Genomic DNA, 22,170 nt, shown 5'->3' with positions numbered 1-22,170 from the left:
ATTCTTGAGTGAACAAGACTTTTGTATAAGTGTTTTTTTCTGAATTCTGGGGGCCATTGCATGGGTCCGGTGAGGAAGAAATAGATTTAAACTTTAAAATTCCTTTTAGATGAAACAATTTTAGCCAAACGAAGCTAGGTGAGTGATACAGACCCTATGGGCCTCTAGTATTTTTTCAAACTTATTTGCCAATTCACAGGGTATATAGGTGATTGTAAAGAGTAACACCATGACACAAATATATTCTGTTGTCATTAACAAACTTGTATTTCCTTAGAATTTTATGTGAATTGATTATGATCAGGATATAGGTTGGTATAAAAGCTAATTGGATGTTTATTGATACACCAGAACAGTTTAAGGGTGTATGTTTGTTGTCTCTGTTTACTGAACAATAAAATATTTATTGAAATGTGACATAAGGAGCAGAATACGTGATAATAATTTTCTCATTTTTATAAAACAGTTTAGAATCTAAACCCATAAAAATAATCAGCCATATAACTATTGTGTGGTGCAACTTATTGATTGCCCCACAAAAAAAACCAGGGTCATTCGGAGGCCGTGTCTCCCTGTAGTAACTGGTGGCTACCTTTATGAACATATGATAGGCCCATTACATACTGTCCAGAATAATTTGGATAAAGTGTCTTACCTCTGAACACAACACATTGTTGCAGAATGAGAAATATAAGCCACCACAGGTAGAGTGTTGAACTATGCACTTTAGATCTCCACCTGTCACGAAGGCCTACACGCTACTGACTATAGTTTATATTTATAAATATAAGTGTTACTTTTTAGTTTATGTTCAACAACTTACTCTGTTCTTATGGGTCCTTATTAGAAATATTTGATGGCTCTTCAGGTGAAAGGTCATTTGATTTGTTACTAAAAGTAGGATTACTGTGGCATTCAAGTTGATGTTTGGTACACAAGTTATTTGTGTGGAGAGGTTGCACAGAACTTTTCTGTGTTCTGTTCTATGTTGAGATCTATCTACATATGAAATTTCATACTGATATCTCTTAAAGTTTTAGTGTAATGCTCCAGACAAAATTTAATTATGAAAAATAACAAAGGGCAATAACTCCTAAATTATGCAAAAGAGAGTGATGGTTCTTGTGCACTGCACTTCTCCTGGCTATCTACCTTTGAAGATTTATGTTGATACATCATAAAATTTATGTGTTATGCTTTGGACAAAATTATGAAGGACGGACGGACAGACGGACAGTCATCATTATTATTACATTCTTCACGGCCCGTCAACACATAAACACACAGGGATCCAAAAAGGAAATAACATCAAACAAACTTAAATGTAAAAGACAAATGCTAAAATTTTTAAATGGTTATATAATCACAAAATTAAAATTGTAAATCATAGTCTATAGTACAGACCAACATCTTTCAGATAACCTAAAATTTGATTAATCTCAACAGTTTCAAAATGGATCTTTAGACTTGTAATGTTCTGATAAAAAATTATCGAGTAGACAGAAGGTCAATGCAGTCCAATAAAAAATGTTCAACTGTGAATGGCTCATCATATCCTATGCACAGAGGGTTATCTTCGCCTTTCAACAAATACGAATGTGTAAGGTATGTATGGGCAATCCGAAGACAGGCAAAGACAACTTCGTCTCAGTGGTTGTCTCTATAGCATGGAGACCATTCACCAATGATGATTTAACGGAGTGCAATTTATTGTTAATATATTCCATTCCTCCTGCCACTGAGCTATTAAAAAATGTTTTATAAATAGTTATAAATCAGTTAAATGAATTTTGGTGGTAGCCATAAAGCTTCATTTGCTTTTTCATTGCCTGGTATCCCCATGTGCCTAGGAACCCAGCAAAAAGCAATACGAAAGTTAAAGGCAAGTTCATGATATAGTATTAATGTATTACGAACGGAAATATTTTCGATATTTCTATTTCTAAGACTTTGTAGTACAAACAGAGTCTGAATAGATAACAGCTCTCATTACTTTGTTTGAATATATTCAAGGGGGAAGAAGATAGCTTGCGCTTCTGCCGAGGATATTGAGGCGTTGTTTGGTAGTCGGTATCAATATGCTTATCTTGTGAATCCATGGCTGCGGCAACCTTATCATTATTTTTTGAACCATCAGTATGTAAATATTGAAATATTTTATATTTCAACTGCAATTTTGAGAAGGATGAACAAAAGGTGCAACTGTCATTGTCAGATCTAACCATTTCATGAAGTGAAAAGTCAACTTCAGGTGAATTCATGAGCTAGGGTGGAATTTCTATCGTTCCAAATGACTGAATTTGGTCAATATCAATATTTGTGTTTTGTAGAGCGTAAACCTGAATACCGAATGATCTTAGATTTGTTTTGAGACAAGGTTTTATGTTTTGGATCAAATATAAGTGAAAAAGCAGAATTTGACTACAGACAGATGAACAAAGTGACGCCATGTCTATATCCTCTCCTTTCAGAGAGCATAATAAGGCTGCATGCCAACTTTCATCAAAATCAGTTCATGTGTTCTTAAGTTATCGTGTTCACAAAAGTTAATGCACCATGACAGATCAGCAACAATCACTATAAGTCATCATGACCTATGTTCAAGTGACCTAAAAATCTGATGGAATGCCTAGATCAATAATTGAGAATAGTTGATTTTTTCTGTAGCTGTTGAAACTTTCTTCACACGAACACTGCATATAAAGAAAAACAAAAATTCCAGTTCAGAAGCTATACAAGACTTTAATGACAGAAGAAAATCATGTCAAAGCTGTTTTGATTAAATAATTGTAAATACAAACAAGAAATTCAATAATGACTGAACAGTTTTGGTCAGTTTACACATTGAGGTTAAGATAAGTTATTTTTTATGTAAAACTTAGTAACCATTTTATAACTTTCATTTTAATAGATTTTTAATCTATTCATACTTATGTCATCATAGTTGTCTAGAAAAGATGTTATCTATACCATAATGTGTTTTCGTTCACAATGTTCCTCATATCTGATCAAAGAATTTTACCAGAACAATTAGTTTTTAATAACCAGATAAAAGCCAAAAAAGCTATGGTCCCATGAAATTCTCATTTCTAAAATCATTCAGTTATTCCCAGAGATGTAAGTAATTCATATCTGGTCATCAAAGAGATAATACAGTAATCTTCCATGTATTCAATTAAAGTGTTGGTTCTATGTAACAACTGAAAGAGGACTAGTCCTTTACAACTACATCAAATTGAGGTAAAAACACTCTATCTAAGTAGTTCAAGTTAAGAGTGGATCAGGACGGATAATTCATCCTAGAAATGATACATATACTCAAGTACTTAAACCTTTGCTGAAAGACAGTATCACAAAATCTTGACTCCTCTCAAGATTTTTAAAAAACTTCCTTCATTTTCCCCCCAATTTTCTGAATACTCAAGATTTCTCAAATAAGAAATACTTTTTATATTATAGATTTACTCGAGCTGAGACATATTTTCTGCATGAAGATCAAATTTAATTGTTTCACAACACACCAACGAATGAATAAAAATATAACATCTTTAAAGAAAATCTTTCCATTTCCATAAAACTTCTATAGACAATAAAAATTGAAGCAAAGAATAGAATAACAGCGTCTGAAATACATAACAAAGTCCTGAGAAGTGAATAAAACTATTGTATTTGCAATGTTCAGTGGAACATCATTCATCCAAGTGAGGATAACCCAGAGTTTCCAGTGATATTCAGCAAAGTGGAAATTCTTGTTACAAGCCAAGAAAAATCCAGTCAATTTACTGACTATCAATTAAGAGACTAGTAATTACCAAGACTAGTAACTACCAAGACTAGTAACTACCAAGACTAGTAACTACCAAGTACCTGAATCTAAATAAAGATTAAAAGAGATCAATGAAGTTCCACTGCACATGTTCGACAGTTGTAGAAATTTCATCTTGATCAATCAACTAATCATATAAATAACAGTAGATCACGGTTCAATAGCTAACTATGAAAAGTTCCATCTTTAAAGGGCAAGAACAGATATATTGATTCTTCATCATTTAATGTTAAATTGTGTTATATTTTTAATATGAAACAGTCACATTTGATATGCTTCTCTGGTATGTAATATAAAGTGTTAATATATGTATATGAACTGATCTTTAAACAAATAAATTTCCTTTATGACCCCAAAATAATTACAACAACAGGTCAATTTTGTCCACATTTAACATGGCAAACAAAAGAAGATTTTTAACAACACTACACTTATTTTTTATCTACATTTCTGATTAGTGGTAATTACAAACATTTTAGGCATCACAGGGTAGAAAACTATTGTCCCTTGTATACAGGTGGCCTTAAACTGCCAAGTCATCACCGGTCAGATGGGCAGTGTGTCACACAGCAAGGACCTACATACGGTTGTATCTGCTGATAACAGTCTTGCAGTTGGGGCAGCTGTGGGTCACATCTTTGCAGCCATCCACACAGAAGGGGATGAAACAACAGCCGAGGTCGCATCTGTCAACACACAAACATATTTCATAAGATACACATCAATGAAATCTTTATACTGATAACAGATGTCACATCTCTTGTCACACTTGTCACATCCATTGTTAGTTTGGCCCCTAAAGGTGTTAAACCGCCCCTTGTCATAACTTTACATCAATCATCACAACACTCCTTGTCACATCCTTTAATATTTTGGCCCTGACAAGTTTTACAGTCTTTGGTAGTTTATTTTCATCATTTATGTTTCAAGTGAAAATATTGAAGACTGTTTGAAGATTTTCACAAACTAAGCACTTTAGTAGCCCTCCATTCCAGCTACTGAACCCTATATGTCCCTTATACACAAGGTTTACATCCCTGATAGACATTGTGTATGTCCCTTATACACAAGGTTTACATCCCTGATAGACATTGTGTATGTCCCTTATACACAAGGTTTACATCCCTGATAGACATTGTACATGTCCCTTATACACAAGGTTTACATCCCTGATAGACAAGGTTTACATCCGTGATAGGTAAGATTTACTTACAGTTATAATTAACATGGTTTTACAGTTCTGTAAAGAATTAAGGTAATAAGTGAGTGCAGGCACATCTCACTAGAATGTACAAGCCTTTAATGATTTTTCTATTGAATACATAGTTCATTCATGTATAGTTCACAACCAATTTATTTCAGAAGATGTGAGATTTAAACTGGTTTGGATATTATGCTGTGGTTGGATTGCTCATGCAAATAAGTGTAGTCACAGTGACCGTTAACCTGCAATGCAATGAATAATGAGACAACTCTTTTCTACTTCTCTTTCTGACCTGAGCAACCCTATTCCTCTAAACATTTGAACATTTCTAAATGGTTGTCATGAGCTTGATACAGTTACGAATAATTGGACTCTTGAATTGATTTCGAGATTCATTGCCGATACCGGACATCAATATTCTGTTCATAAATTGTTGTCCGACTTTTGTCTGCTTGTTATCTGTATGGATTCAGCAAAGGACCGTGAATATGTATGGGCAATTTGCCTTTGCTGCTTTCCATGCGTTTCAGACCAACTTTTGTCTCAAGTCATTGAATGATATCATTACATGCACCACTAAAATTGTAAGTATTTATCACTGTATACATTTATTATTTGACTGATGTGTGTTTATAACAGCAAGGAGAGGGCTTTTATAGGCTATGCCTGTTGCCCAATTCCTTTTGTCAGTAAAATCATGACAACAAATATTCTGGAAAGAAAACGTCCAATGAATAGCCTGTGAATTAAGGAATATTTCATTACTTGAAAATTAATTTTTGTACCAAAAGATTAAGATCAAGCTAATTGAAAAGCCTTTTAAAGTTGCTGTAACTATGTTGGTAATTATTACAGTTTCATAAATACATAGTTAATGATTTGACAGTAAACTCATTAAAACAACAAAGTATTAATACCACTGCATGTTTTCCTTCATTCCGATAGATACATAAAATCAGCTGGATTTCATTGCTATCACTTTTTTGCTCATTTGAAGGTCACTTAAAATCACTAAAAGATTATCTGAACTGTAATAAAATATCACACAAACATACAGAGGATATAAGAAATTGTTTAATTGAAAATACTCACATGATAAAGATGTAAACAATATTAAGTTAAACACATGATGAAAACAGACGAAAGGGTAAAGCCAAGTTTTCCCCTTAATAAGACGGCTTTAATACACCTACAAACACAATTCATGTTTACTTGGATTACTAATTAAAAACCTCAATTATTTATATATTTATAACATATGCTAATGTTACATCACAACAGATGTTGTATAACAGTATAACTTCTGAATGCCTAATTTCTGCTGTATGCCATTCGACCCTCAACTTGTATTTTGAATGTAAAACAAATTTTCATCCACACCAGAAAAATAAGACCTGTATAATAATGAAAAAAATTTTCTGGTAATATTGTGATGATCTAGGTCAGCATACAAATGACATTTTCTACATGTATATAACATCACCTTAAATCTATGTTCCTGAAACACCTTAAGAGATATTTACATACCTGACATTTTGCAACAAAATAATGCAAAGTGAAAAGAGTATTGCCAACAACTTCATGAATGAGCATTATAAATGAATACCATACAGCTGATTATTTTAACATGCTATTTTAGCAAGTTATTTTGAAATGCGAAAATTTGTTGAAAAGTAGAAATTAATGTCGCTAAAAATGATTTTGCGAACTTTGCCCCAATGTTTGGTCTCTCTTGAAATGGATTATCCCAAGCCAAATCAAGTAAATCTGTTGACCATTTGTGACTGACGTACTTACATAGGTGTAAGATACAGCAAAAAGCTAAAACTCAATCTATAATGGCACAATCGTTAGTCAGACATCAAGTTCTTTACCCCCAGAATGCGAAATATTATGCTCCCTAAACTAACCCACCCATATCGTACTAGTTAATATGATGGAAAGTCTGGAGGACATTCTACAGATAACAAGAGTACCACAAAGCGGAACAAAATACGCCCGTGAATATCCAAAACAGCGAAGGGGCATAACTCTTATTCAAATTGTCTTATCAAAACCCTGTTCAGGAAAACACAATTTCATATCATGGTGATTAAGCCTAACAAGTTTCATAAAGATCGACTGAAAAATGTTGGAGGAGATCTCTGGACAAGATTTCTATAGTGAAAAAAACAAAGGGACATAACTCCTATTCAAATCGTCTAATCAAAACCCCATTCAGGAAAACACAATTTCATATCATGATGACTAAGCCTACCAAGTTTCATAAAGATCGGCTGAAAAATGTAGGAGATCTCCGGACAAATAAAAGTTTATGATGGACGCCGGACGGACAGTGCCATACAATAATACATCCGTCTTTCGACGGGCGCATAAAAAGCATGAGATTGGTAACGTCAAAATAAAAAAGGTTACAGTTCTTTGGTAAGTGTGATATTTATTTGTGATTCAACAACACTCTTACATTAAGTCTGATAATGACAAGACAATTGATATAGGAGTGTCGTCCATTAAGGATAACTTTCACAACACCAGTATATCTAAAAACAAAATCAATATGGACATGTCTATTAAGCGAAATACAGCTTATTATGTTAGATGGCCACACTTTCTAAAATCTGTAAATAATATGACAATACGTCTGATAGTGATGTAACACTGGTATATCTGTTAAGTGTGATGTCTGACAGTAATTTAACACTGGTATATCTGTTATGTGTGATGTCTGACAGTGATGTAACACTGGTATATCTGTTATGTGTGATGTCTGACAGTGATTTAACACTGGTATATCTGTTATGTGTGATGTCTGACAGTGATTTAACACTGGTATATCTGTTACGTGTGATGTCTGACAGTAATGTAACACTGGTATATCTGTTATGTGTGATGTCTGACAGTGATGTAACACTGGTATATCTGTTATGAGCGATGTCTGACAGTGATTTAACACTGGTATATCTGTTATGTGTGATGTCTGACAGTAATTTAACACTGGTATATCTGTTATGTGTGATGTCTGACAGTGATGTAACACTGGTATATCTGTTATGTGTGATGTCTGACAGTGATGTAACACTGGTATATCTGTTATGTGTGATGTCTGACAGTAATGTAACACTGGTATATCTGTTACGTGTGATGTCTGACAGTGATGTAACACTGGTATATCTGTTATGTGTGATGTCTGACAGTGATGTAACACTGGTATATCTGTTATGTGTGATGTTTACCACTGGTATATCTGTTATGTGTGATGTCTGACAGTGATTTAACACTGGTATATCTGTTATGTGTGATGTCTGACAGTGATGTAACACTGGTATATCTGTTACGTGTGATGTCTGACAGTGATTTAACACTGGTATATCTGTTACGTGTGATGTCTGACAGTGATTTAACACTGGTATATATGTTATGTGTGATGTCTGACAGTGATGTAACACTGGTATATCTGTTACGTGTGATGTCTGACAGTGATGTAACACTGGTATATCTGTTACGTGTGATGTCTGACAGTGATGTAACACTGGTATATCTGTTAAGTGTGATGTTTGACAATGTTTTAACACCGGTGTATATACAGCCTAATAAAATTCTCAACATCAAAAAGCATCCCATCTCCTTAGCTAAAAAAAAAAAAAAAGAGAGAGGGGTGGTGGTGTCTGCTGAGTTGGTGTTGTGTACTATTATTTCAGCCATTTTTTCCTTTGTTACCTCCTAATTCTTGGGTCCCTAACACCACTGATGAGACGTAGAAGGATGAAACTGCTGTATGATGCAGTCAATTAATTTTTTGTCTATATTGTATTTTATTCTAAATTTGCATTATATCCTTCGTGTGCGTGGTTTTTTTTTTTAGGTGTCTACTCCCAAGTCTTCAAGATACAAACCTACGAACAAATTCTCCTTGTTTCCTAATAGAGAAACTATTAGGTAACCTGATGAATTCCTTTGAGTACCGAGTTCTGTTTTATTGAAATTTAAAAAAAAGGAGACCAAACCACTAAAGACAACATGAGTAAAATACAAACATACATGATATAAGAAAATATCTATAAGCACTTCTGAGGAAAGACATAACCCAAGACCTCTGGTTGAATGTGTGATGATGGCTGCAGTTTAGGTATCTCCAACAAAAATTTACATGTAGACTAAATATATTGGTACCTCACAGCTCAGCCAAATTTGGTGTCAAATGCTAATATATATGAAATTATATTGTTTTAATACACCTACAAACCCATGACAATTTGGATATATTAATATATTGTGAAATGACAAACACCTCCCCCCTCTCCCTTAGCTGAAGACAAATTTCTTAGCCAGAAAACTATGAAGTGTTTATGGATATCATTGTTAGTGAGATGATGGGAGATCTGATATTTACATATCATATATAAACAGATACAACATCTAATATTTAGGATCTATCGGGTAGTTCCAATATCAATTATATATTATTTGAGGCACAACTTATCTCCTATCTCCATCCTCTTTAATCATATCTCTTGCTCATTTCTAATCTTTAAATTCACTTCTTACAGTAGTACCCTTAGTACTTACGTGTCTGAATTGTGATTGGCTGGTCCATCATCAAAGGGCAAAATGTCAACTACTTTCACAAAACCAAAAATGTATTGCCCATTTAAAATACCGCATCAACATCATATCATTCTGGTTTTTCCTTCTTTCCTCCAGATTTTTAATTTTTGGTTTTCTTTCAGTTTATTTACTGTTTATCAACATCATTTGAACAATAGTCAATGTAACATGTTGATCTTCCTTCCTATGTGATAATGCTGAAGTTTTGTTTTCAATATTAAGTACATACATGTGTGTATACATATCAACCTATCAAACTAGCATCAGGTAACTTTAAATGCACAACTCTAGACTTCATAGTTAAGAAGTGTAGCTCATTGAATAAATTTACATCTCTTACTTGTAATCATTTTTTTAAAACAACGATTAAATAAAACAATATACACATATTCTGACCACTATAAACAACTAAGCCTTAACTACCATTGAGAGAGGTTGACATGTACCACATTTATACTATATAACATGAAATATTATAGGAGTAACTTTGTTTTCTAGACCATAGAAAAACCTTGAACATAAATATGACAAATAAGATCTCAGCTAAAAGAATTATGTGTATACCATTTTTACCCTTGAAATGATGTCTCAGGTTTTTAACCACGAAAGACAGTACCAAACAACATTTCATGTTATATAATAGTATATATAGTACGCTCAATTTTCACATATATCTATGCAAGTAACATTTCATGTTACATAATAGTATATATATATAGTATGCTCAATTTTCACATATATCTATATAAGTATTGAAATTGATGGAGAAATCTGGTGCGAATCACATCAATTCATCCTTTGTAGTCCTAACACATCCTTGTGTAGATATTAGATAAACATATGATAGTGGTATCCTGACTCCAAATCCGACACACAAAAATCTTCATCCTGATCCAAGCCATCATGACCATCTAACAAGTCTGTTCATTCTACATACGGCGGTAACGGCTAACGGTCTGTTGACAGCTAGGACAGATGTGGATGACATCTTTACACCCATCAACACAGAATGGGATAACACAGCAAGGTATGCATCTAAAAAAGCAAAGGCATCACAGTTATGGACAGCAGGACTGGAACAAAGTTATATATCACAGTTAAGGTCAGCAGGACTGGAAAAAAATTATACATCACAATTAAAATCTACAGACCTGGGAGTTAGCTATCATTTAGCTGTAAATATTAAAGGTAAAGCAATCAAGTTTTGTTACTTTGATCTACATAACTACTTCTCAATGAGGTAAAAATAAGTAATATATTAAGAAAGTAATAATTGTTCATATAAAATTAAACCAACATCTCAGAAATACTGTCTAGATGTTGAAGTCTCCATAACACACTGTCTAGATGTTACAGCCTCAGTAGCACACTGTCTAGATGTTACAGCCTCAGTAACACACTGCCTAGATGTTAGTATCCATAACACACTGTCTAGATGTAACAGTCTCAGTAACCTACCATCTAGATGTTACAGTCTCAGTAACACACTGTCTAGATGTTACAGTCTCAGTAACATACTGTCTAGATGTTACAGTCTCAGTAACATACCGTCTAGATGTTACAGTCTCAGTAACGCACTGTCTAGATTTTACAGTCTCCATAACACACTGTCTAGATGTTACAGTCTCCATAACACACTGTCTAGATGTTACAGCCTCAGTAACACACTGCCTAGATGTTAGTATCCATAACACACTGTCTAGATGTTACAGTCTCAGTAACACATTGCCTAGATGTTACAGTCTCAGTAACACACTGTCTAGATGTTACAGCCTCAGTAACACACTGCCTGGATGTTAGTCTCAGTAACACACTGTCTAGATGTTACATTCTCAATAACACACTGTCTAAATGCTACAGTCTCAGTTATACAATATCTCAATATTACCAAATGTTACACTATCAGTAATAATATTTGATGAAGGTTGTTAAATCTGATCCAAGGACTAATGAGGTGTTGGCCATTTTACAAGAATCAGTGTTTAGTGACATGGGTACCAAGGCAATTTTTTGCTGGAAAAATAACCCTGCAAGCACTTCTTTACATGGTCCCTTACATTCCTTTGCAGTTTCAATGAACTTGGTTTACAAATTCAGGAGTTGTAAGGACAGATTTTACAATGGAGGGATGAACAGATTTCCATGCCTTCTATATAATGTCTAACAAGAGATCCCAGAGAGATCTTGGCGCCCATCGTTCTTTGATATTTAGGTGCTCTTTGAAAATGTTTTCCCTTCTTCTCTCTTCTCTTGAACATTCCTTTGCAGAAATAGCAATGATAATCTTTCCCTGCCAAATCCAAAATGGTTGCCTGGAAGCCATTTTGTTTCTACTGATCAGTCCCAAAATCAAACAAGCCAAAGCAGAGACCAAAGAGAACATCTGTATGAAATTATCTCAGAGAAATCCATTCAGTATTTCTCAAGAAATAGTGGTAAAAAAATTTTGAAGTCAAAATAAAAAGATGGTAGCATGTTGGTCACTTTGTTTTTCTGATCAGTCCCAAATTCAAACTGGCACAACTAGGAACCAATAGGAACCTATACATGAAATTTGTGAAGATCTACACAGCATTTCACAAAAAACAATAACAATAGCGATAACAAAGTTTCAAAAGTCAAAATCCAAGATGGCCATCTGTTTGCTATGAAATTTGAAACAGATCCATCCAGTGCTTCTCAAGAAATAGCAATAACAAAAATTGTTACATGACAAAAAAAATCTAGTAAGAACAAGAGCATGCCCCAGACAAAGTATTCCCAATTACTTGAAAAAACAACAACAGTACAATCTACTTCTGAAATATCTTTTGCTATCATTATGTAAAAGGAATAATTCCGAACCTTACATGTTGCTCACCAGCATGCTTGAGTTTAAACAATGTTTGAAAGCTTACACCTTTCTAGCTAAATCCAACTAAAGACAACTGCCTCTCCTTAAAATGCTAAATCAATCAACATATATCATAAAGCTTAAGTAATAAATCAATAAACACTGAACTTATTGATTATATTTTCACATACATGAAACATTTCATTACATCATAATGGGAAGTAATCCTGTCATTTTTCATTGGTTGCTTAATCTTAAAAGCAGATGCTATTAAATGAAGCTGTGGAGCTGTCATGCATCAACGATTTGTGTAGATGAGTTTCACTGTATTGCAGAATTTGGTTTCATCAGTGATGAGTTAATAAACTAACACATTGTCATAATTTTGTGTATAAATTTGTGTTATTCATAAAAAAATGTCATACACTTTAAGATAATACCCTGCTTTCAGTAATAATTTTGAAAAATTTTAATCGTATGACAAAAATCTGAAATTATCAAAAATTTGTTTCTATATTAACATGATGAGAGGTTTATGAAACTTTGTCATTCTACCTTAACAAAATGAAAGTATTAAAAACATTTTTAAAATCTTCTAAGGAAACTCATGCAAGGTTCTACCATTAATAAGCAACAATCACCCAGCATTCTCCCCTGGCCATTTTGTTGTGCGCTTCTTAATTAATGTTAGGCATGCGTTTATGCTGATACCCATTACATTAAGTACTGGAATTCGGCAACCTTTCTCCCTCTCTCCATCCATTTTAAGACTCATTCTTATTGCCCCAAATTACCAATGTTGATTAGTTTGATAAAATCACTTATAAACAGATAATGTTGCTTTTGAAAAGTTTTATTTTCAGGTTTAATGTTCTCCTTGATATTTTGGGTAGCTCCTGTAATGAGGTAGATTTAGGCCTATCTTGTAATTGCCTTGCAATTGATGTAAGTTGCATTGACCAAAGGTTTCAAATAATGAGATATCTGATTGGTTTGCACTTGCAACAACTGACTTGTAAATAAGTTTGAACTTCACTCCTTTGCAATAATAGCAATAATAATCTTTAACTGACAAATCCAAGATGGTCACCATTTTGCTTTATTGATCATCCCCAAAATGGTCAAAACTAGGGACCAAGGGGAACCTACACATGAAATTTGACAGAAATCCTTTCAGTACTTCTTAAGAAATGGTAATTACAAACTTTACTAGTTGAAATCCAAAATAGCTGCCTGTCAGCCCCTTTGTTTTTCTGAACAGCCCGAAAATCAAACAAGCACAACTAGGGACCAAGGGGAATTTTCAAATGAAATTTGAGGAAGATCCATCCAGTACTTCTCAAGAAATGGCAATAACAAAAATTGATCATAAATGGACAGACCATGGACCATAGACGCAGGGCATTTTGAAAAGTCCACCACCTGATGATGTTGGGCTAAAAATGTGCTTTTGAATTAAGTAAACGTGTTACAATAGCCTTTTTCTTTCACATACTAAGAGAATTATCAAGTTATGTTAAATAGCCTTTCCTGTTTTGTAATGCTGTGTGGTTAATTGGTATCTATTTATTTGTATGATTGTGTACATATGGATCAGACTGCAAAACAAAATGTAAGGTAGTATTGTGTATAGTGTTTGTTAAATAATATTATTCATTTAATGCATGAACATTTAATTGTTTCTGTTTTCTGTTAACACTGTATCATTCCGGACCAATGGGTTGTGGCATAGAAAAGATCATTTGCTGACACAATGATCATTATTCATAAGGAAAAAAATAAGTACCAAAGCACATAAAAACAAGAGGCCAAAAGGGTCAGTATTGTTCATCTGGCTTTATTTGGCTGAAACTGCTTCATCCAAACTAAAAGGAAAAAGCAATACTAAATTTTCAAGCACACAACACTCATTATGTCTATCTGCCCTGCCCTACCTCATCTGTTCCAGCAGCTGTACCCACTGTTTATATGAATTGATTCCCCTTAACCCATAAAGTCTTTAAAACCAAATTTGGGCAAAATCACATCACTCCTTTAGGAATAGAATGTTAAAAAATTAGCTCTATTTTCCCTATTGGGCTCAGTCCCTCCCGTCCCTGGGAGTAAAGACCAACCATTTATACATAATTAATTGCCAAAGAATGCTCCTGTCCAAATTTGGGCAAAATTCAATCATTCCTAGAGAAGGAGAAGGATTCCACCCCAAGTGATCCAGATCTAATATTTATACAAAATTTACTGTGCTTCTCCCAAGGGAGCTTCTGATCAAATTTTGTCCAAATCTGCTTAGTTGCTATGACTAGTAGGCATTTGTAGAAAAAAGTTAAAAAAAATGATGGACAGACGACAGACAAACAACGGACAGCTGCATAAGCTTATTGGTCCTTTGGACCAGGTGATCTGAAAATTGCTGGGAGAGAATACAGAGACACTTTTTTGACTGTTGCTGGATTTGTACCAATGGTATGGAACAATATACCCTAAACGGACATCAAAGCTTGAATAATGTATCCATCCTGCATTAAGTCACATTGGCCAACTCATTACCACTGACTTAAAGTCAGGGGCGAGCTTATTACAGGACAATGAAGAGGCATTCTTGTTGCTTCTATTAAAATTGTGAATAAATATGGGAGGACTTATTAGCAGGCCAGACTTTTTGCTGGATAAATACAGTAAATCAAATGAATAATCAAACAAGATGTCATAATAATAGTTATACTTCATGCTTACCATCCCAACCTGTCTCCTTTCAGTCTGGCAGGACACATTCAAATCATAGACACGAAAACTTGCAAATAAAATTCACGAGGCACCGGTTTTCTGATACTGTAGATATGACATAGGATACATCGACGAAATGTCAAATCAAACAAATTTTCAATGAATTGTGGTGTCTACAAAACAATCATACAAAATATTTGAAAACATGCAGCATGCAAACTTATTAAAATTTGAGATACTTGTACCAACTAATGGTACGAGGACAATATACCAAAGCTACTGGCTCTATGTAAGTACATGCCGACCGTACATAAAGGATCAAGCAATCAGCCTCCCACATGTTCAACAGAAGTGTTAGTCACCAAGACTGGAAGTACATGCAAAATTTTACAGTAACCACTTAATTTCTCTCCTAACCATATCTGAAACATCCCTGAATTTCTTGAGAGCACATGTTCAGTATTTTCTAAAGCACTCCTGACTTAATTTCTTTGAGGAATGATTCAACATTAATTTGAAATTAGCGAAGTAAAAGTTCAAGTGTTTCAGATATAATGCTGTGTTCAAAGAACTTCTTCAAACTCTCTTAGAACATTTTACCTCTATTTGCAACCTTAGCAAAATAAAACTTTGACCCTTACAGGACACCCAAAACATTAACGTACCAAAACAATAACACATGATACATATTCTTTTATTTTTCAACAATTGTGATGAAAGGAAGTCATTAAAACGTGTGTTAATCACTCTTGTTGTCCCACATGAAAGTGCACAAGGGGTCTTATTAAAACCAAAGTACCTGGGGGAAAATCCAAGTGGTCATGTAACCCAGGAGCCCACAACTTTGGCATGATGCATGTGTCCACTGAGATTAAATAAAGGACATGTATAACTTTGTGAATGATTTTTTGCCTACAATGCCAAACATTTTGTCAGAGAAGTTATTTACATTATTGTTTTCTAAGAAATCAAATTACATTATGTCCTGAACAATTTTTCTTTTTCCCTTTTTTAGTGGCACCCACGAAGGTTTGATCTTTATTTGTTCTTTAAAATTGGGATCTTTTCTCTTCTTTTCTCTGCTTTTGCTCTTTTATTTACAAGAGAGTAAGTTTACAAGAGTAGTATATTTGAGAAAGATCCCTACCAATATTTCAAAAGAAATATCAATAACAAACTTTGGTGTGAATATCTACAACAGCTGCCTATATAAGCCATTCCTGATCAGTCCTAAAATCAAAATAGCAAAATAAGATAAAAACCTACCATCTAATGGTGATGGGCTAAAAAGACTGGTTTAAACAACAGAAATGAAAACTTCACTGAAGACTTACCCAACGATGCACAGAACAAGGCAGATGATCCAAGTGAATGTACCGGTCTCGAATTGAGTAGCAGTGACCACCTCAGCTTGACAATGGGGGCAGCGAGTATGGACTGGAGACTCGCGGAACTGCTGCACTACAGTTACAGCTGGCTGAGCCACCACGACAGTGGTCTGGCCCTGCTGTTGGGGGTACCCAGGCTGACCTACAACATGAAAATAAAGGGTACTTGCCAACTGGATAATAGTGGAGAACTCTTACCCCAGATATGCTTGTTTGGCCTGTCTAACCGGAACTTAAACATTTCAGAAACTCCAATGTCCTCAAAGAAAATGTTGATTATAACATACATTTCTATGCACTAACTAAAATATCTATGCACTTCAAATAACAAACACCTTGAACTCTTCAAAAGATATGATGTGTATCAAAATGGTAGGGCAAACACTTGTGCAGAGCTTTTAATATGACAAGAGTCATAGATGCAAGAATTCTTCCATGGACAAATCTGCATGATGGATAGGAATATTGATATCACATAATGAAAAGTGTAATTGTGACTAGGACAATATGAATCATTTTGAGTGTTCACATACAGTCATATAAAAAAACTGTTAAAGATAGCACTATGGAAAAAATGCATCAAGAAACTTATTAGCAATAATGTGTAGAAATTCATTTGATACCCTACCCGGTAATCAGGCTTAACACTACTCAATATGTTCATAACAGTTCAAACATTGAAACACCTAACAATTTTCATTTTTTCAAAACACTTAAGCTTACACTTTCAAAAAATTAAAAGTGAAGGTAAAAAAATATTTTATGCTAACTTCAACAATTATTCTTTAATTTAATTTACACACTGATTGCTGAAACTAGAAAATGTCTCTGCATACAAAACTTGTTATCAAGCAACAAAAAAGCATGGGATTATAGTAACATGGGGGCGACTGCTTCAAACATTTTTGGTTAACCGTTCCACACCTCTTTTCCATGCATCTGACTATAAGCAGGCTGTAAATTGCACTTGATATTATTAACCCTATTGCTATTTTCCCAAGTACATAACTTGTAGATTAGGAGGTAAGCATATTGAATATTTTGAAAAGAGTTGTCTTTTTTTCAAATACCTCCATCAATAAAACTCATTAACACTATCTGAGGTGCACAGGATCATTTTATTTTGAACAGTCAGGAGGTAGAATAATAATAAGGTTTGATGTCATCTAGCACTTCATCTCTCCAAATATGTTCAATGGAATTGAGGAGTAAAACCACACTAAGTGCAGTCAATCATTTATTGACAAACATGGAAACATAAGTAAACTTTGACAGCATACAATATGGGGGAAAGTTGATTGATGAATGTAAAGACATCATATTCATTAAGCTACATTGCAACAAGTGAAAGTCCAAATAAAGACATCCCAGTCATAAGCTATGTTTGTACCTGGTGAAAGTCCAAATAAAGACATTCCCTGTCATAAGCTAGGTTTGTACCTGGTGAAAGTCCAAATAAAGACATCCCAGTCATAAGCTATGTTTGTACCTGGTGAAAGTCCAAATAAAGACATCCCAGTCATAAGCTATGTTTGTACCTGGTGAAAGTCCAAATAAAGACATCCCAGTCATAAGCTATGTTTGTGCCTGGTGAAAGTTCAAATAAAGACATTCCCCATCATAAGCTATGTTTGTACCTGGTGAAAGTCCAAATAAAGACATCCCAGTCATAAGCTAGGTTTGTACCTGGTGAAAGTCCAAATAAAGACATCCCAGTCATAAGCCATGTTTGTACTTGTATCATGTTGCATTATTAGATGAAATAAAAGTATATTACTGGTTAGCATACATCTATTGGACATTCTGTTTACGAAATCTGTCTGGATATTACCATCTTTAATGACATAGGAGATTCTGTTCACCTGTATAGGAAGGACACTGTAAGCAATATTGATGGTACAATACACAATCCTAATTCCTCAATATCATGCATTACACTCACAATTGTAATGTGAGCACTCCTGAACATTTTGTCCAAATTGTAGTATATCAATATTTTATAATGTCAAGCAATGTTGTTGGAGGATGGTAGCTGATATTCCATGGGGAGGCACTCTGTGTTACACTGTATATTACTGATAAACTGTACTTGCACTCAGCAGTCTGTCAAATAGGCCTGCACCACATATACTAGTAATCAGTCTAAATACAGAATCTTGTGATTATCAACCATGCAGCAACACAAATTCAGTATCTTACCTAGATGGTTTAAATAGACTACCAAATCATAAATTCATAAATGTAATTCATGAAAATAATTTAAACCTCAGCTAGACATTTGAAAAACACTATCATCTAATTTTAGCTGTATCACATTTGAAAATTGTGCCTTATATATATTTCAAATGAAACGAAAGAAATACAGTATTCAATGTGTTCTCATATAGCTTTCTTTACATTAGTTATTGTTAGTTGAATTCTTTTGTTCTTTCTTTAATCCTGCAACGTCCACTGCCATTGCCTGAATACACATGCCACATATATATTTGCTGTATTCGGCAGTGCAGGACTACAGCTGTATTTTAGCACGTGCATTAATTTGACATAATTACTTTTCTGAATTTATCTAAAAGATGTTTAACAGTATAAATACTGTTGAAATAAGCGATTTTACATGTTGTAATGAACAAGTTCATTTATGAAAATTCATACAATCGCTGTCATATCCATTAAAGTGTGGAACTATATTTCTGCTGAAGTACTAATTGTATGATTTTCAATAAATGACTTTTTTCACTTTTGCCAAATACAGCTTATATTTTATGATCTTGATCATGTATCATCTATATATCACAAATCCCTATATGCAAATGTAGCTAGTGTATCACACTCATGGAGACAAACAACATCAAATACTATATATGAAACAAAGTCCTACAGCATGACACTAAACACTACTTTATCTTCACATTGTAAACATGAGTATCAGTGGAACTGATGAATGCTCATGAAAACAACTTTATTGGAGGCTTAACAAAAGTTAATAATTCTGTTATTAAGGGGTTATGGACCCTGACTTTGGTACACTGCACATTGTCTTATTATGACAAATGCAAACACCAAGTTTCAATATCCTTGTTTAAATGAAAGCCAAGTTATGCTCCCGACATGAAATTTTAATAAAGGGAAATAACTGTAAACAAGAAAGTATAGGCCTTGAATTTAGTACATTGTACATCGCTTTCATGTAAATAGTGTGCATACCAAGTTTCATTATCCTGCTTAACTGTGGGCAAAGTGATGTTCCAGACACACACAAAATAAAAAAAACACACAAAAAAAAAACAAAACAAATGGAAAGAGGGACAGATGGATAGACAAAAAATGGACAAAACAGCAAATATTTACTACACCTAATATTTGCTGAGTGCATAATTATTTTTTGCTTGTGTCTTCTGACATTCAATTATTCTTTATTAATAAATTTTAACAAATTTTAACAGAAATATCAGTCTACTACATGTATAACACTTCCAAAATATAGCACCTAGCCTAAGGCACTATACAAACCCATCACTGGTAAAAAGAACAACAATTTGTCATCCAGGACTTAAAAGTAGAGCTAGTAAACTCAATTATTCAACAATAGTCACCTCTAGTCAACAAAACAATAAACCTTAATGTATACAATTCACAATATCTCGTGATATTTACCTGGTTGTCCATAGGGAGCTTCAAGGAGTAAAACAGTACAATACAATGCTCGTCAAAAAGTACATCAATTACACCTTTCAGAGGAGTAACGATAACAAGAAGCTTTCCTGGCTAATAATATGTAACATTAAATACCTGTCTAATCAAAATGTCAATGAGAAAGTATATGCAATTTCATGTCATTATAGAAAAGCCTACTACATCTGAAAGAAATTGGTCTAAAACTGAAAAAAAGGATGTCCAGACAAGATCAACAAGAGATCCAATAAGATCTTTGTACCATGCAATTTTTTTAATCTTTATTTATTCTTTTCAAGTTGGATCTTTTGCTCTTCATGACATGAAATTTAAAAGACCTGATTGTCATCTGTCACCCATTTTGCTTTTCTGATCAATCCCAGGATCATGAGAACACAACAAGGGGTCAAAGGGAATCTACACATGAAATTTTAGTAAGATCCATACAATTCTTCATGAGAGAACCTAACAAACTTTCATCATCAAAATCCAAGATGGCTATTTGTCAGCCATTTCATTTCTCTAACCAGTGACACATCTACGGATCAAGGGAAACCTAAACATGAAATTTGAAAAAGATTTATTATTTTTTATTTATCTAGAATATCAAGAAACAAGGATATCAACAATTCATTGTCAAAATCAATTTTGTTATTGAGCACAGCCTCCAAATCAAACAACCAAACTAGGGACCAAGGGAAACCTACTTATAACATATCAGATAGATTGATGCATTAAATTCTTCCCCAGAAATAGCAACAACAAGAAATGTTCACAGACAGATAAACAAATGGATGACAGATCATGGATATAGAGTGATTTGATTTACCACTGTCAACATGGTGGGCTTATTATATAAAACTGAAAAGAACAATGATCAATAAGTCAATGTTAGTATAATGGACGGAACTGCTATCTCTGAAATTTACAAATACTATACAAGATTTTTTTGTTTGCTCACACATAATAAATTTTCATGTAATTTTTCTAATTTTAAACATGTCATATTTTTGCCAATGCAGAGCAGGAATTACATATTGTAATTTGTAACCAATAGAAAAGCATTCATTGTATTTCATTCATTTGTTTGTACCAAGTGACATTGTACTCATTAAAATGGAACACAATGAGAATAAATATTTTCTGTATTTTTTGTTTAATTCTAGATAAAATTCCTATTTGCTTTCCCAATTTATCCAAAACTGCTAAGTGACATCCTTCGTTACATTTGTATGGGCGACCAATCCCTATTAATAGCCATACTGAATGGTGCCAGACCTGACCAATCTTGTCGTCGGTGTTTGAAATTAAATTGCATATATCTTCTGTATGTGTACATGATTCAGAGGAAAATGCTCTTCTTGATTACTACAAGTTTGATATCTGCAAAGTTAGCTTTACATAGAAATAGTGAAAACTGCTGGACAATGAAAAACCAACCAGAAAACTTAATTATGTGTTAATGAAAATTTGATAAATATTTTGCAAACACTTCAGGAATAACTATGTACAACACAAATCTATTCTAGGCTTCCATAAAAACAGTTTTTACAAACATATACATAAACATTTGGCAAGGGTGTATTTACTGTTGGGTGATGATCAGTCAACCTAAAATTTGTATCAGTTTCAGAGACTACCCTAAGGAATTTCACCACCAGATAATGTTTCAATTTTTGTCACAATTTGAGTTCTCTTAACTTTCCAGGTCTTTGGTTAACATTCCTTTGCTTCCCTCTAAATCTTTGACCTGCACTGATATTTAAAGGGAATTTCTGGCCAAGTTAGGATTTTGTTAAATGCTTTTTCATAAAAATTGCTTTGCATTATCTACTTCTGTTCTAAGACCTGCTAACCTTTTATCATTGAATTTCATTCTGAACTTGCATTTGCTTTATATAACTTGTGTAGCATATAT

General features: G+C 33.8%; 1 protein-coding gene across 3 annotated transcripts in view; it reads right to left on the bottom strand.

The window, feature by feature from the left end:
* Positions 1-3,850: 3,850 nt before the first annotated feature.
* The window catches only part of LOC132543883 (cell death-inducing p53-target protein 1 homolog), a 30,242-nt gene continuing 11,922 nt past the window's right edge, over positions 3,851-22,170 (bottom strand). For 2 of the 3 annotated variants that reach the window (XM_060207417.1, XM_060207415.1), the window contains 2 exons: positions 16,527-16,722; positions 3,851-4,512 (listed from right to left, as the gene is read on the bottom strand). In XM_060207417.1, coding sequence (XP_060063400.1) covers positions 4,404-4,512; positions 16,527-16,722 — 305 coding nt within the window. In that variant the 3' untranslated portion in view covers positions 3,851-4,403. Of the gene's footprint in view, positions 4,513-6,086; positions 10,671-16,526; positions 16,723-22,170 lie in introns of those variants that run through there. The other variant, XM_060207416.1, reaches the window with a different exon arrangement.

This window comes from Ylistrum balloti, unplaced genomic scaffold (assembly GCF_031769215.1).
Source record: "Ylistrum balloti isolate Yb309-2 unplaced genomic scaffold, AGI_CSIRO_Ybal_v1 Utg369772, whole genome shotgun sequence".
Taxonomy (NCBI): domain Eukaryota; kingdom Metazoa; phylum Mollusca; class Bivalvia; order Pectinida; family Pectinidae; genus Ylistrum; species Ylistrum balloti.
Note: the sequence above shows the minus strand (reverse complement) of the source record. Positions and strands in the feature narration are given on the sequence as shown.